At 41.0% G+C, this 16,402-nt stretch overlaps 2 protein-coding genes across 5 annotated transcripts in view; both read left to right on the top strand.

The window, feature by feature from the left end:
- RPS6KA3 (ribosomal protein S6 kinase A3) overlaps positions 1-5,240 on the top strand; it is an 80,355-nt gene extending 75,115 nt beyond the window's left edge. For all 4 annotated transcript variants that reach the window (XM_056327153.1, XM_056327154.1, XM_056327156.1 and 1 more), the window contains one exon: positions 1,125-5,240. In XM_056327153.1, coding sequence (XP_056183128.1) covers positions 1,125-1,247 — 123 coding nt within the window. In that variant the 3' untranslated portion in view covers positions 1,248-5,240. The remainder of the gene's footprint in view (positions 1-1,124) is intronic.
- A 1,413-nt stretch (positions 5,241-6,653) lies between these two features.
- On the top strand, positions 6,654-16,200 carry EIF1AX (eukaryotic translation initiation factor 1A X-linked). The gene is made up of 7 exons (XM_056328807.1): positions 6,654-6,852; positions 7,841-7,924; positions 9,693-9,796; positions 11,411-11,461; positions 12,429-12,510; positions 12,620-12,711; positions 14,829-16,200. Exons 1-7 carry the CDS (start codon positions 6,837-6,839, stop codon positions 14,832-14,834), a joined length of 435 nt encoding a protein of 144 aa, XP_056184782.1. The 5' UTR covers positions 6,654-6,836; the 3' UTR covers positions 14,835-16,200.
- The last annotated feature ends 202 nt before the right edge of the window (positions 16,201-16,402 follow it).

Raw genomic sequence — 16,402 nt, forward strand, 5'->3', positions numbered from 1 at the left:
TTAAAAAAGAAGTTATGGTAGCATGTGTTTCCTCTAAATACTATTTAAAAGTCGTTGTGACTGGGAGCTTCCCTAAGCTATAAAGTGAACTTGTAATATGTAACAGGATTTCAGAAGAACCCACTCGTGGAGAATAAATTTAATACATTTGAAAAATACTTCTATTTTATTAGGTTTGAAGTTTAGTGGACTGACTTACACTGAGAGGCTTAACTGCCTTAAGAAACCAGTATAGAAGAAATCATTTTTCTGATACTGAAAAATGTTGTCAGGTGACTATAGGGGAGCTGAAAATTAGTTTGGCTAATTTTACAGTTTCAGAGGAGGTTAATTGTCTATGACTAAAAGAAAATAGTATATTCATGATCACAGTGTAAGTTTAAAAGAAGTAAGAAAGGCAGTGTTAATTAATATGGTATTGTACTGTTCTGCACTGTTTGAAACACAGTCTGGTTTTGACCTTGATAAACTTTTTCACTTTGAACAAGCAGAGAGAAATCAAAAATAATTGAACTCTACTTCTCTGTATTCCACCCTGCCTTCAGTCCTACATCCAAGAATGTCTGTTGTGCAACATAAAAGGGATCTGAAGCATATAATTAATACTCTGAGTCAGCTATTAGAAATTTCTAGCATTCAAAAACACAAGTAGAAAGAGGGGGAAGTTCTAATCCCACAGCTCACAACTTCCTAACTTTTTTTTTTTTAATCTCCATGTGCTGAATAATGTGGGCGATTTTTAAATGTTTTGTTGAAAACAGAAATGGTTATATAAGTGATAAACAGAGACAGCCTACTGATGGGATTTCATTGCCCAACTAACTCACAACGCATGGAGAGAGAACTTAATTTAGCAATCTATCTTACACCTTCTGGGTTTGGCTTTTTAAGCAAGGTAAAATTGCTTTAGATTCATCTGAAAACTATTTGTTACTCTAAAAATCGCTCACTCCTGACACTGCTGGTGTTTGAGTAATGCAGTGTTATGTTTCTGTTTTGTAGATGAAAGTAGACTGGAAGCTAAAAGTCGTTCACAATCTCTGGCGCTTAGCGCTGTGCGATCTCTAGCGTGTGCATCAGTCACAACATGCTCTTCTTGGGTTTTTTTCCCCTCTGCCCCACAGGGTGCAATGGCAGCTACTTACTCTGCTTTGAATCGTAATCAGTCACCAGTTTTGGAGCCAGTCGGCCGTTCTACTCTTGCTCAGAGGAGAGGTATAAAAAAAATTACCTCAACAGCCCTGTGAAGTGACCTCAACCAGGTATTTGGTACCATGGTATAAGATGATAGCACAAATCATGGCGACAGGTAGCACATATCTGACAGATACCTGCAAGCACACTCTGTCCCAGCTGGTACCTATAATGCTGCTGCTCCTGCTGCTGCTACTGCTTTCATCTATTCTCGCTTTAAACTGTTGACGGCAAGTTACTGATCTTACTGGAGCTTCAAATGGAGTGACAAGTGGAAACACAATGAAAATGATCATGTTCGCGATTGAATAAACCAGAAGAGTTACGAATGCCACCTCTGTCAAAAATACACTGAATAAAGCACTCTGCACCACATAGCATTATTTTTATAAGGAATATTTTTTGTCCCCCTAAAATATTCTTTGTTACAGGTAGAGATGGACAGTTTATGTTAAGCACTTAGCTTAAACAATCTGTTTATATTAGCACTATATACTTTGTGCCATCCAACATTTTGTACGTTTTTGTAAACAGTTCACAAGCAGTACATTTCTGTGCTGTTTTCTTTAATGTATACATGCCTTGTTTTACTTAGATATTATTAATCATTCTGACAATTAAGTCTGATTAAACAGTTCACCTGGATTAATTGATATTGTTGGACAGCTCTAAAAGAAGCCTGACTGTTAAACAGCTATTGAATGTAATACTATGACTATGTATTTCTCCTTGCCTATGTCTTTTCTACATTTCCATGTTTTTGACGCTGCATGTCATGTTATGAAAATCAGGATACTGTTTATAGTATTCAAAATTTAAACAGTGGATCTCTCACCATACTATGTATACAGTAGGTAATATAACCCAGAGAAAAGATAACTTGCCCCATATCTCACTCTTGTTCCCCTGCCACCCCCTTTTTTTTCTCTCCCATTTAATCTCTGGACTCAGGAATCATTGCTAAATACTTTCTAATAGAGGACATTTCTATATTGTTTATTCTTATAATCCATTGTTAATATTTTATCTCTATTCTGTGACTTTTGTTTAAGCTGTAAAGGATTTGTTCAGTGAATTGTTGGCATTATAGAAGAAAGGCAACATTGAAGATAAAGCAAAACATATTGACCACTAATAAGCAGCAGCCTGCAAAAAGTAGGTTTAAACTGCATTCATTGTGGTTACAAAACTGATGGATCTAATGTTCTGTCAGTTACTTTCTGATAACTTTAACTGACGTCCAAAGCAAAATGAGATAAGAGTCATCCAGACCTGTCAGGGGTTAGAACAGGGTCATAATTTACCATGAAAATAATACTTTCTCAGTCAGGTAAGACGAAGCTGTGCAGAGTGAGTGTTCTCACATTTCTCCAGATGGAAACAAGTCTGGTGAAAGACTCATTTTAAATACCAATGTAAACTTTTAATACTCTTGGCCTCTTGGTGTCTTAAGTAATTACAGGCACATCTTGATGGCTAATCTTGAAACATCAAATTGTCCACATGAGGAAGTGGACTGGAATGTGTTTGGATTCAGTAAGTGTCCCACTCCACCGAAATTATATGCTACATCAGCTCATTCCAGATATGAAAATGGCTATTGGCTGGGTGAACAGCTCTATGTGAACAATACAATTTAAAAACTAAAAGGTGCAATTTTATGTTTTGCATAAGAAGACATCTTCTTGATCTAATGGTATTAAATTTCTTTTGCGGTGATTAATTTGCTAGTTTCCCTAAAATCATCAGTGGTTTGTGAAAGGGAGAATCATCTTTATGACACTGCAAATTTGCTGTAAATGCATGTGAGAGCATTCCTTCTGCCCCAAATTTTTCAGAGTTCCTTGGGTGGCTTCCTTTGTTAAACTTGCAAAGGATCACGCTTCTATTGCCCTTAAAAATCAGTTAAATATTTAATCCATCATATAACTGTTACAGAATTGGTTTAATGAACAGGGATTTTTTAAACTGCCATACATCTTAGAAATTTGAATGCACAGCTCTTTCAAGCAGTTAGCATTTTTCCCTTACTTGGTGCTCTAGCATTGATGTTCCCTTTAGCTGTACAGATGCATCTACCCTTCCTTCAGCAAACATCTTTAAGTAGAGGCACAAAAAGGCTATTTTAATTTTTCTTTGACAGTGTCTGCAGTTCCAGAGGAATTGAGTAAAACCTTACCTTTCAGAAAATGTATTTTCAGCTCTGTGAGTCAGTGTAAGTCAGGCTTACCAAAATCTAGAAACCATACCTGCTGGAGTGGCTTTTAAGTGTGTTAATCAGAAGATTGTCATATCTAATCAACACACAAGATTTAAAACTGATAGTGTTGAAATAATGGGATAGCAGTACTTGCTAGTGTGTCAGTAATAGCATTTCATTTCAGGAAGGAATTTCTCCTGTGTTCTCAAGCGTGTAGACACAGGTACCTGGCGAGGAGACCAAAAGGTGGAAGTGTTAAGCTGCCTCGCTGTTGGCGATATCCCTGTTAAAATAATAAAAAGTAGTTTTCAGTAGTCTTAGCTTAGCCATGTTTTGTGGCCCTCAAGCTCACTGGTCATTAGCCAAATAGTAAAGCAAAGTTCACTCCTGCATTTTATGTATCTGCACTCTCAAGTAAGCTGTTAATTTAGTCTAGACTTCACAGATGTTGCTACTATGTCACATGTACAGCAGCGCAGGATGAACATTTTAAATGCTATTAAAACAGGGCCATTTAGCACATGCAGACTCAAATGTGTTGAAGTCTAGATCCACTGTATTTTTAAGTTACTTTCTAAACCAAGGTGTAAAGGCCCCCCTGTTCAGGAGGTGTATGTTACAGGCTAAACTTACATGGGTTTACATACCTTACCTCCTGTTTTGGATCCATGTTCACAACTTTCACGTTTATGTTTTTGTAGCTGCGGTTTTTAGAAGCTATAAAGAAATCCACATAATGCTTCTTTGAATCTCAGCATCTTTCTATTAGAATGTGAGTATGCATGACACATCGTGTAATTTCATTGCTGGACTGCTTCTCGTTCTGCAAAGCACAGCAAGCAACTCTAGCATACAGAGTCATAGAGGATGAAAAAGGAGAACTGCAGATACAGGTGAATTTTCTATATGGAGGTCATGGTTTATTTTTTTCAGTGTGAAATTACCACTTACTGTGTGTGAGAGCATGAGAGAACAAAGGGAAGAGTGTAGTTGCAATACTCGTTAAATGCCATCTATATCCAGTAAGGGCAAAGTTCCTTATTCATAATCACTATAACATTGTATTGAAACTTAGAAGGAGTTTTTCAAGAGAATATTTAAAACTTTTTTCTAAAGAGTCAAGGGCCTAAGAAAATAGATTTACGTGTCTGGGATTTTTTTGTGTGTGTTTTGCTTTTGTAAATGTTGTGTACCAACTAAAGCTGTGCTTTTCTATTATTGGAAGGAAAGGATTCAAAGTATGCTGGTCCTTAGTAAGCAGCAATGGTTAATAGATGAATTTTCACTTATGAAAATGATGTAAATGATTAGCTTTATCTTGATACTCTTGACCTAATCAAAGGGAAGGTGTACTTATGAGGGATGTAATTATTTTGCAACCTAGTTGGGGCGGGGGGGGAAATCTACTTAAAACGTTTTTAAAAAATGACAAAATCACAGATAAAATATTTTTCTACAATTCTATACAATCATACTTTATACTAGTTTTCTCAGCATGGCATGTAAGTGAGTCTAAGGTACTGTTCCAGGAAACCGGTGGTATCGTACCTGGTTCTAGACCATTACAACGGCATCTGTTAGATGCTTGGCACTGCTGTCATAGAACTGAAATGCTAGTTTAGAAAAAGAAAAATTGTACTGAATACTTTAAATGATCGTTTTATTCAAAGTCTGATCTAGGAAATGTTCCAATCATGCTATTAATGTGTAATTAGAACTGTTGCGGATGTAACAATGAACAGTTCTGGAAAGATATCATTGCTTGTACTCCTGTCTAATGGCAGGTTTTGTAGTCTTCAAAAGAAACTGAAATTTCTACTATGAATAAACTTTCAAACATCTTAAAGTGCTTTTTTGATTAGTCATTTGTTCTGCCCAGTTATAGAAGTTGTATGTTCATCACTAACACTGCACTACATTTGCAGCATACCGTGCGCGTTTCCAAGCAGAAAAGAGTTTTTAATAAGTGTTTGTCAGTTAAAATGTCATTCTATTACAGCATATTTAGTCAGATCACGATCAGTAAGATAAAGAGGGGGCCAAAGGAAAAAGCTGGTATTCAGTGGATGGTACAGACCCCATGCATGACACAGCATCACCAAAGTGCAACCTGGTATTTCAATACCCTGCAAAAACTCCAGCTGACCCAAGTACAACTTAAAAAGGGGGGGGGGGGGGGGGGGGGGGGCGCTGCTCAGTGAGGCTCGCAATGCCTGTATGGCTCAGGACATTGAAAATAACGGTTCCTTAATTATCAAATATGCCTCCAAACATCTGAAACATTAGGATATATGCATAAGTACTCCATCCAAAAAACGTCCGTGTGTTTCAGCAGCTCACACGACTTGGAAGCTTGCAGCGTAATTCTTTTTAGCTTTGCAGCCGGGAAAAATTGGAAGATTTTGCGAAGTGTGCGCAGCCTACATCAAATTGCCATAGGTGCGACAGGGAGTATATGAGGAATGTAACCGGAGTCTTGCAGCGAACCAGAAGAAACCTGTCAGGGGACAGGAGAGGTTTGGTACGAGGCCGGACCCAGCACAGCGGCGCGGGGGGTGCGTGGTTTGCGGGGACATTCACACCCTGTGTCGCTGCCGCCCCGTGCCCGCCCCAGCCTTCCTCCTGCCCGCCTAACAACATCGTAACCTGGATTTCCGAGTAAAGCGGCTCTGTGTAAGCCTGGAGCAGCTCTGGGAAGGAGGAACAGGGGGGATGGGGGGGCGGCGGTGCCCTCCCGCCGTACTTCGCTTTCCCAGCGCGTACGCTCCCGTTCGTGACTGCGCCTGCCCTCCCCGGAGCGGCGAGGCTCCCCCGGCGGGTGGGCGCGCTGGGGCCAGGCCCCCTCCGTCCCCTTAACGTCCGACGCATGGGCCGCCCGCGGGAGCGAGCGGCGGCGGCGGGGGTGGGCACCGTTCGTCGGGGTCGGTGCCGTGAACACAACACCAAACCAAAGCACAGCCGAGCGCCGCGGCGGCGGCTCGGTGCGCCGTGTCAGGCCGCTGCGTGTCCCCGCTGCGCCCCGCGGAGCCCGCCCGGCGCCGCCGCTGGAGCCGCCCACCGCCTCCTGGAGCCCCTGATTGGTCCCGCTCCCCGCCCGGCTCCGAGTCCCGGCCAATCGCGCGGCGCCCGCCCACCGCGGCGCCCATTGAGGCGTGTCCCGGCTGCGCCGCCGGGAGCGGCCGGGCTGGCGGCGGGGCGCGGGGCGCACGCGCGGAGGCGGCGCGGCCGAGAGGCGGTGAGCCCGCCCGCGCGCCAGGGGGCGCTGTGGGTCGGTCGACGCCAGCGGCCGGAACGCACGAGCAGCCGCAGCCCCAGCCCCGGCCCCGGCCCCGCCGCCCATCCCGCCGCCGCCGCCCGCCCTCGCCTCGCGGGAGCCGCGTGAAGCCCCAGCCCCCGCCGCCGCCCCTGCCCGCAGCCGCCCCGCGGCGGAGCGCCCGGCGCCATGCCCAAGAATAAAGGTGAGGCGCCCTCTCCGCCGCTGGGCCTTCCGCGGCGGCCCTCCCTCCGCTGAGCGACGAGGCCGGGCCCGACGGGGCCCTGCCCGCCGCCGCCGCCTCTCACGTGGGAGCTGCCGCAGCCCGGTGCCTGCGGGCGGGGCGCGGAGGGGGCGGGGGAGCCCCAGCCCACCCCGCCGTGCGGGGGCTCCCCTGGGCCGGTTCCCTCTTCTCGCTCCGGGCCCTTCTGGGCCGCGGGTGCCGGCCCTGCTCCCGGTCGTTCGCGGCCCGGCGGCGTGCCGGAGGCCTCTGGGGCCGGGCTGCCGGCGGGGGCAGGCCCTGGCGGGGCCCGGCTGTCAGTGGCGGCCGCCGGGGGAACGGCCGGGTGTGCGGGCCCCACCGAGCGCTCCCGGGGGGCTGCGGCTTCTCCCCCCTCTCCCCCCGCCCGCTGCTTAACGGGCAGGGAGGCGTGAGGGGAAGGGAACGGCGGCTCGTTGGCGCGGGCGGGGGTTCTTCATAGGAGCCGCTCTTCTGCTTCACGCTGCTTCCTTGTGAGGAGCATCTAGTCCTGTTGCCACGTGTGTGCCCTTTTAAAAGGGAATCTTTGCTTGGAGCGTGGGCTTTCTCCTGAGTATTTCAGGAATTTCAGCACTACAGTAAATCCCTCAAGCCGTTCTTCTGCTCTTTGGTGGTTCCATCCACCAGGTTATCCCATCGTTACTTGTGAGGTGTTTGGAAGCAGCAGTCGAGGAAACTGAAAATGGTGATCTTGCGCAAGTTCTTCTTGAAGGCATCTGTCACTCCAGAGCAACCAGAACATCTTAAGTAATGGAGGGTCTGCTCTTTTAATTGTTACTACTTAGTTGAAAAATTTTAGAGCTAAAAACGTTACGAGCAAGCAGAAAATGTAGGATGGAATATTCAAAAAACAGCCATATACAAAACAGGCACAGAAATGCCCATATAGCTGATTGTTTCATTCACTGTATCTTTTCTCCCCCTTTTAATTTAGGCAAAGGAGGTAAAAACAGGCGACGAGGTAAGAATGAGAACGAGTCAGAAAAAAGGGAACTGGTGTTCAAGGAAGATGGGCAAGGTGAGTTTTTAACTATAGCACAGCGATGCTGTTGTTTTCTGTAGATCTTGTAAGTGACATATGTTGGAAGTTGATAAACAAAATGCCTGGATGGCTGAGAAATACAAAGTTATTGGGGAATAGAGAGATGTATTCTTACTGGGGTTGTATTTGAATTCTAAATGACATATTGAGTGTAGGAAGAAGACATTAGGAAAGGGACATTTTAAATAGCTTCATCATGTAAGAATGAAGCTTACCTCTCCTTGACTTTATTGTGACGCCTGTGTAATACAGCATATATGTAAGCATTCACTAGAAATCCCTTGAGTAGCTCTGTGTGAAGGTCTGTAAGCAGCTAGCTTAGCTGATGTCGTTCAGTGTTGCCAGTAGTTGTCTCTTGGATGCACAGTCCTGCTTTCTGTTTTATACCAACTGTAACGTTTCTTGGATCCTTCAGTGAGCTCTCCAAAGCCACTGACCTGGCAGAACAGTGCATCTCACTGTTTTTGCACTGTCCCCTAATGGTTTAGTTGAATTGGCTCCTGGGCTGGGACCTCTAACAATTACTAAAACAGGAGCAATAGGTGAGGTCCATAGATGTTGTCGGGTAAAATAAGCCACAAGAGTGTTCAGCCAGAGGGTGATGACTGGGATTCCTCTCTCCCCTGCCTTTTGGTGCCAGTGAGCTCGCTTCCCTTTTCGCTTACCCTGTCTTTGTGTGTCATGCTCTTGTGGTTGCTAACATATATGCAGGTACTTGTCTAGTGATCAAGTAGTCAGTTGGCTTGTTAGAAATGCAGAAAAAGTACTGACTTGAATCACTTTAAAAAAAGAAGTGACTGCTGAACTCATTCTTTAAGCTTTGTGATGTTCTGTGACAGTTATAAGCAAAAAAAAGAGTTGATTTTGATGCACCTATAAAACTTAAAATCCTTTTCAACTTCCCACCAAAATCTGCTTAATCAAACATTATTCTCAGTTATTAATAGTCTAGTGGTTTGTTGGACTGTCTTAACTTGTGCTAAGGAAAGGTTTTAGAATATTGAAATACTGCTCCAGCTAATTGAATATTACTTCCCCCCTCCCCGGCGAGTATGGGTGGTCAGATAATGTTGTTGTAAATCTTACAAGCTTTATTTTTTCTAGTTAAATTGTAATACATTATGCTGCAAACTTTAATAGTGTATGAAGTACTCCAGTAGTGATTTCTGCAACTCCGTGAAGGAAGGAGATTAAATACAAGGTGAGAGATTGTGGGTGGGTGTTGGAGAGAAGCTTCATCGTTTTCAGCTGAAGCCTGGTATCTGCCTTTCAGTCAGTTTCTGAGGACACCAGAATGTGTCCTTTAAACAACAGTATTCTTTTTTCCACAGAGCCTCTGCAGAAGGGATTCCAAATATCAGTGGGGTATACAAGATGTGCCGCTTTCTCCTCTTCCCTCAATGGATAGCATGAGATTTTATCACTTAAGACAGACACTGTGATGCTGCCATAAACTTTCAAACTCTGAGTGTGACCTGATAGCTCTAAAAATTATCTCTAGTAAGCATTTCAGAGGGAACCAAAGTATGGGCACAACCAAGAATAAGCAGTGTTTGAATGTTAGCATGAACAATGATACAGAAACTGTGATAACATTCAGCATGTGTGGCTGATCAAAGCTCCTCACAGCTGTTCGTGTTTGATAAAATGTTACAGCAAATTTTGATTACAGTGGCAGAAGTTACTGGTTGTTTCATGAAACTATTTGTTTAGAAGCTTTGCTATATGTTACCCTCTCTTTTAGAATATGCCCAGGTGATCAAGATGTTAGGCAATGGAAGACTGGAAGCATTATGTTTTGATGGTGTGAAGAGATTATGTCATATTAGAGGGAAACTAAGAAAAAAGGTAATTCTGAAGCATTGCAATAGAGAACGGTGGCATTATGCATGATATGTAATTGTTAAAATTTATGTATGTAGCTCATTACAGAAGTTACCATTTCTACTGCACTTAATATCTTAAACTTACTTTTGTTAGTAAACTAGTTTGTTCTTCCATTTGTATTATTGCTGGCACAAAAACAGGCAGTCTGACTTTTGAGTGAAGCTTGTAGTTGAAGGGCTACCTTTGGATGTGTGTATTTCAGGGGAGATTTTTTTGGCTGTTGATGAAATACTAATTCTTCGTATACTAGAAACTTGTATGTATATGAAACACTAAAAAGCACCCCAATTGTAAATGGGGAATGATGACTATTTGGAAAATCAACGTGTTATATCTGAGATTAGATCAGTACTTAGTTTAGCAGAACATCTATTAACATGAAGATTGACACACAGCATAGGAAGAAAAAGGTGTAAGAGGGTTGTGCAGAGCTACCTGGTTTTGTATGCTATTTCCCAAAACCAGTAAGAATCAGGGTTTGATACTCTGCTTTGGTTGATATGGGGAAGAACTGAATAATTATCATCTTCTCACTAGGTAACTTATCAGAGATTAGTTCAGTAAGGGCAGTTTGGGAAGGTTTCTTTACAGCTTCCCTCAGGCACCTCAGATGCCATCGTTTCATTGTCCACTTCATCAGTTCCCAAAATACTTCTGTACGAAGCTGATCTCCAAAAGTGTATGCCTTCAGGGAAGTCAGGTTCTTAACTTTGCCATTTTTGGATGGTGTCAGCTCTCTATCCTCTGCTGGTGTATGGTACAGAGGAGGTCCTCTCAGATAGTCTGTTCTCAATAAAAACAGATGTTTGCTTTGTTCATTCTGGAATGTTCCACCTGCCTGGTTTTGGAGACCAGTGAATGCATGTATCTTGGTATCAACGTGAGCCCTGCTAGCTGCCTGCAACACACTGCAATAAACTGTTGAAGGTAGTGGAGCATGTGTGTAGATAAATGCTAGGTGCTGCAGAATTAATGTCCTGCTACAGATAGCATCACTTACCTATTCCTCGTGCTAAAAGAAAGGAAATTCCAACTGAAATGAATGTATTTAATCTCAAAAAAAAAAATCAAGCTGATGGTGGGATAGTTCTGTCTTGTGCATTTAAATTAACATGTGCTGTTTCGCAGGCTTCTGGCTTTGGTTTGGCTGATTAGCCTAGTCAATTGCTAGAATCAACTCCCTTCATTTTCTCATACTCTTCACTGTGCTTGTCCATCACCCCCTTCATCGGGCTCTTTCTTGTTTGCCTTTATGGAGCTCAGTTCAGATGGTGGCTTGATGCATTACATCTGTTTTCTCAGAGGTTATGGCTTAGTAACCACTTTGTTGACTAGAAACTCTTCAAAGAAGTTTATCTTGGTAATAGGTCTGTAATGTGAAATAATATAACCTTGGTTTTGCTGTTAAAATACGAAATTGGCTATTTCCAATTATTATTTCTAACCTAGAAAGTGAAAATGGTGGCTGTAGTGAAGTGTTCCATTTCTCTCAGTAAAGTTAAATGTGCTGCTTGACCTCCGTGTTAGATGACATAACTTGAATTCCTGCAATATAACATATGTTTTCTCTTTCAGGTTTGGATAAATACATCTGATATTATATTGGTTGGCTTAAGGGATTACCAGGTAAAAATTCAATGTAATTTGCCAATGAAAAATACCTTACAAACAGCTTTATTTAATGTTAAATTACAGCAGGTGTCATGAGGAAATTCCCATCTAACTTTCTTTGAATTTGTATTTAGTTATGCTAAATCATGAGTTTTAGTTTCTTTGTATTACAGAAAGGTTGTCTTGAGCAGATGACAAATGCTGGTTCAACTTGTTCTTCTAAATTGCACCCTGTGACTTTGTGAGTGAAGGTGCTTGTTGGTGTCACACCTGACTCTTTTTTTTTTCAAGGTGTAGCTGTTTGATGCTTGGATCCTGTGATACAAGGGAGACTGAGTCAAGTACCAAACATTTTATTGTGATGATGGGAGTTGTTGAGCCTTAATGTTTAGGCTTTTTGCCTTAAGAGGCCAATTGATCAGTGGTTAGTTTCTAGTTAGATTTGCAAAAATGTACTAGTGTAATTTTACCTAATATTGTAAAGGTTAATGGAAAACAGTTGTATTTTTCATTAAGTAAATGCTTTTTATGAATGTTAGTGTTGTGTCATCAGTTATTTGAAGGCAGATTCTGCTTCTGAAACGTACGTTAGAGTTGTAAAACATTTAAGATACTGTTGTTTACTGTATATATTAAACTACTTAAAACTAGGAAGTTTTGACACTTTCTGACTGACCACCAAACGCCTCACTATGTGTGTTCTCTGAAGAAAGATTAGTTTCAAAGGCATGAAACTGAACTTCTCAAATTACTTACAATAGGAGAAAATTAAGTTGTCAGACAGAAAAAATTAAGATATTCTACAAATGAGCACTTTTTACTTTACTTTTAAAAGAACTGGAGGAGAAGGTGGGACAAGACATTCTTCTGTAAACAATATAGGTGTTATTTTTCTGTAAATAATATTGGTACTGGTCTGCTGAGGTTAATAGTTAGTTTTTTCCTTCACAGATGACTAATAAATTCTAATATTTTTATTTAGGATAACAAGGCTGATGTTATTCTAAAGTACAATGCAGATGAAGCCAGAAGTCTGAAAGCATATGGGGAGCTTCCAGAACATGGTAAGAATCTTCTCACTTCAAATTGGAACTTCATAATGGACAATAACATTCAGTCTGTCTTGACTTGATGTGAGTGCGCTGCTTAAATTCTCTTTAATTTCCTTTTCAGCTAAAATCAATGAGACAGACACGTTTGGTCCTGGAGATGATGATGAAATCCAGTTTGATGATATTGGAGATGATGATGAAGATATTGATGATGTAAGTAGTAAACATATTTTGTGTCATATGCTTGAAATCATTGGCAGTAAGCTGGTTTTACTTCTTTTAGAGCAAGTAATACACCGATGTTTGAAATGGCTCACCTCAGGCACTGCCTCAGAAAGTGGTGTGGACGTGTGCATGCCAGCTTTCTGTTCTCCCTTCTGTCCTACAGTTGTCCTCCAGTTGACCTCTGAGTAGATAGTATGCTTAGTGTCATACTATTAAAACACACATGGAGCACAGTCTTCTCATTACCCTTAAGATGTCTAAAAGAAAAATAATGTAATTTGACCCCAAAGACCTAGAGTTATGTAGCAGTGTCCGTTCAAGTGAGTGTGTGCGTGTGCACGCGAGGAGTTGCGTTTAGGTGAGTCGACGACTACATGCATGGCTGTAGCTGGGTGTGTTTGTATTGAAGGAACTGATTGTAGCCCTCGGTACCGCTCTGAAGCGTAAGCTCCTTACAACAAGCTCCTGGTGGAAAGCAAAATAGACAGTATAGGAAGGTTTAGCAGACTAGTAGGATTTCCTTATATCCCCTGCACAGCAGGCCAGAAAGACCTCTCGGGGAGCTGGCGCAAAGATTGGTGGGTCAGCTCTGGTGCCATGTAGGGCAGCTGTGGCCAGCTCAGTCAGGGCAGGGAGAGCCATAAACTGCTGATGCAACTGCGTTGGACACCAAATGCTGGAACAGGCCACAGGTTATGCAGATGTTTTGGTGAATTCCATGAATTCTGATTCCTCTGTAGATTTAACCAACTCACTATCTAATACTAACTACAGAAATAATTGAGAGATTTGTGTTTTTAGGAAAAGCAAAGACTTAAGTGTCCATTTTTGTTTACATAAAACGCTGTATCTTGGTTGTTGCTAAAGTTAACTGTAGGCTTGAATTTACAGGTTGCCACAATTAGTTGTGTTACTGCTTACCGCTAAGCTGTAGTAACTGACCATGCACACTCTTAAATTGTAGTAGTAAAATGGTTATACTTCAGATTATATAGCAAATTGTAGAAGCAGAATCTGCTGTGAAATGTTTTCCAAGATGATGCACTTTTTTTTGCAGTTGAGAGATAAATGTGTGCAGGGTCAACTGGCTGAGAGGATAAGTAGTAACTTACTGAGCCAGTGAGTTAACTTAATTGGATAGACTGTTCTAAGTATATTATTATGTCTTAATTCTTCATCTTTTTAGTCCTCTCTCTCCGAGTCGGTAATATGACTAATTCTCTTTAAATGCTTACATTAACTTGACTTTTTTGAGGTTCTCATTATATGATGCATCAGATCAAATATTTTAAAAATATCAAAATCTTGATGAATTTTTCTCCAGACTTGAAAGCTGCACTTTGGATCTGTCAGTGGTTGAGCTTACTGAAGGTTTAGCTTACTGAAGCTACAGACACTTCCTAGTACTGCATGGTTTTAATAATGAAGCTATTGCAAGATGTCAAAGTGATTAGAAGCTGTAGGAACACTGAAATAATAAAATTTGCAAACTAATGGATCTTTGTGTGGGATAATGTATTTCAGTGAGCAGCTATGATTGTTTTTGAGGTTCTGTCAGCTATGCAATATAATATCGTGCTTTAAGAAGGGAAAAGACATAAGGAGAGAAAGTTTGAACTCCTCTGAGGATCATTCTAGTCTAGCTAGGATGAAGTGCGGCTTCCAAGGTCATAGTTAAAATGAAAGGTTCCACCAAGCCTTTCCTTTGTTGTTTATGTCAGAAGAATGCCTAGAAAATCATTTATTTTGCCAATAAATTAATTTGAATAGTCACTGCTTAGGGAAGTTACCCTTAAACTCTGTTTTGTTTTCGTTTTTGAGAATCATGGGCTAATTTATGTTTGTACTGTTGATGCATAATTATATTGTCAGAATTGCTTACCTGCATAACAATGGTAACTGGGGGGGGGGGGGGACAACAACACACACGACATAAAAGGAGAGTAATTGTGTATTAAGAAAACAGGATGTGAGCCGAGGCAAAAACAGGACTGAACTGAGTTGGGAAAGTCTCCTGTTGAACCATAAAAAGAGCTTAAAGAAATTGCTGCTTGATGAAAAATGCATGCAAATTAAATACATGCTGTGGTGTTTTTGCTTTTCAGATCTAATTTGGAACAGAGGTTTACATTCCTACTTTTTTCCTCCGAGGATTGTTCTACATTGATATTTTGATTATTTTTTGGGTGAAGTCCCTTTCTTTTAAGAAGACTGAAAATTCTCAGTAAGGAGTGTAGTTTGTTACATCAAAAGGATTTATTTTCAATGTTGTTTTAAAGTATTTATATTTCTTTAGAAATGGATAATGCTGGATTATCACGAAGGTTCAGTGAAACACCACAAATATTTTGTCTCTTCACCAATTAGAGCTTTTACTTCTGGATGTAAGTGAGATACAGTGACGTGGGCTGTAAAAGACGACATTTTTCCCTCTTCTGCTTTCATCACTACAATTCCAGTTAAAACTTGTATTTTGAAATAAAAATTGTTTACCCTGTAATTATCATGGATTTTAATTGAATACAAATACCCAGTTCAGATTAGTATCAAATCATACTATGCAGCGTCTGTCCTTATACCCCTTGCCTTGATGTTAACTTTAAAAAGATTTTGATAATATAAAAGGAAGGCAGAGATCTGCATTTAAATTCATGATGCATGATGAATCTGCTTTTCATGTCTAGTAGCATGCTGCTATTTTTATACTGATTTTGATAATTAAAAACTCTCATTATTTCAAAGATGTAAATTTGCCGCAGTGGAGGGGTAGGGGAGGAGTGAAGATAAAAAGTAAGCAGCATCTCAAATTTGCAGTTGTTGAAAACTGTCTTGTATGCATAGTTCTTCTGTGTTCTGAGTGCGGTAGTCAAGCTGTAGTTGCAGAAGACGAAAACTGGGTGGCACCCAACTTAATAGGGATGCAAAAATACAAAACCGTAACAGCTGGGTTTGGACTAAAAACCATGTTAAATAGTTTTTCCCCAAAGTGAATGCTTAATATTCTTGATATGTTAAACATGTAGAATATTTTTACATTATAGAAAAGGTTATGTTAAGAGTAGAGTTTTATTTTAATCTAAATTCCATACATTGTAAGGTACAACATTAAAGCTTATGTGAACTTTGAATAACAATATAAATGAGAAAATAAACTTGTCAAACATAGAAAAAGAATCTTTTCATCCAGAATAAATCACTGAAGCAAACTAATGGAAAGATTCTTCTCCGCCTTCAGACTGGAGGAGTCAGTTAAGAAGCTGAATAAAGACTAACATCATCATGCAAATATTATTTTGTGGTAGCCTTAGTTTCTTTGTCTTCAATTATGTATTCAGCAACTCTGAAAGCAGGTTAATGGAAAACTTCCTTTTGTGCCATAAAAATCTGATTCTTGACACTTGTATTCGTTATACAGTCTTTTTGGTATGATGTAAAGTGACTACCCCAATAGATAAAAACAAAATGGCTTTAAATGTGGAGTGGCCTCATTGCTTTACATGATTTTTAAGGAGTTCTTTGCTAGGTTTGAACTTCCAGAGCTTTTGCGAAAATGTCCTCGTCTTTTACATTTTTTTCTTTTGTTGTAATGTCAGTTTTCCTTACATGGATCTGGTATCTTATTCTAGGGATAACATTTTCCTAGTTATTAAGTAACTTTGCCAAGTGTTTAATGGGATTT

This window comes from Falco biarmicus, chromosome 2 (assembly GCF_023638135.1).
Source record: "Falco biarmicus isolate bFalBia1 chromosome 2, bFalBia1.pri, whole genome shotgun sequence".
Classification (NCBI taxonomy): Eukaryota; Metazoa; Chordata; class Aves; order Falconiformes; family Falconidae; genus Falco; species Falco biarmicus.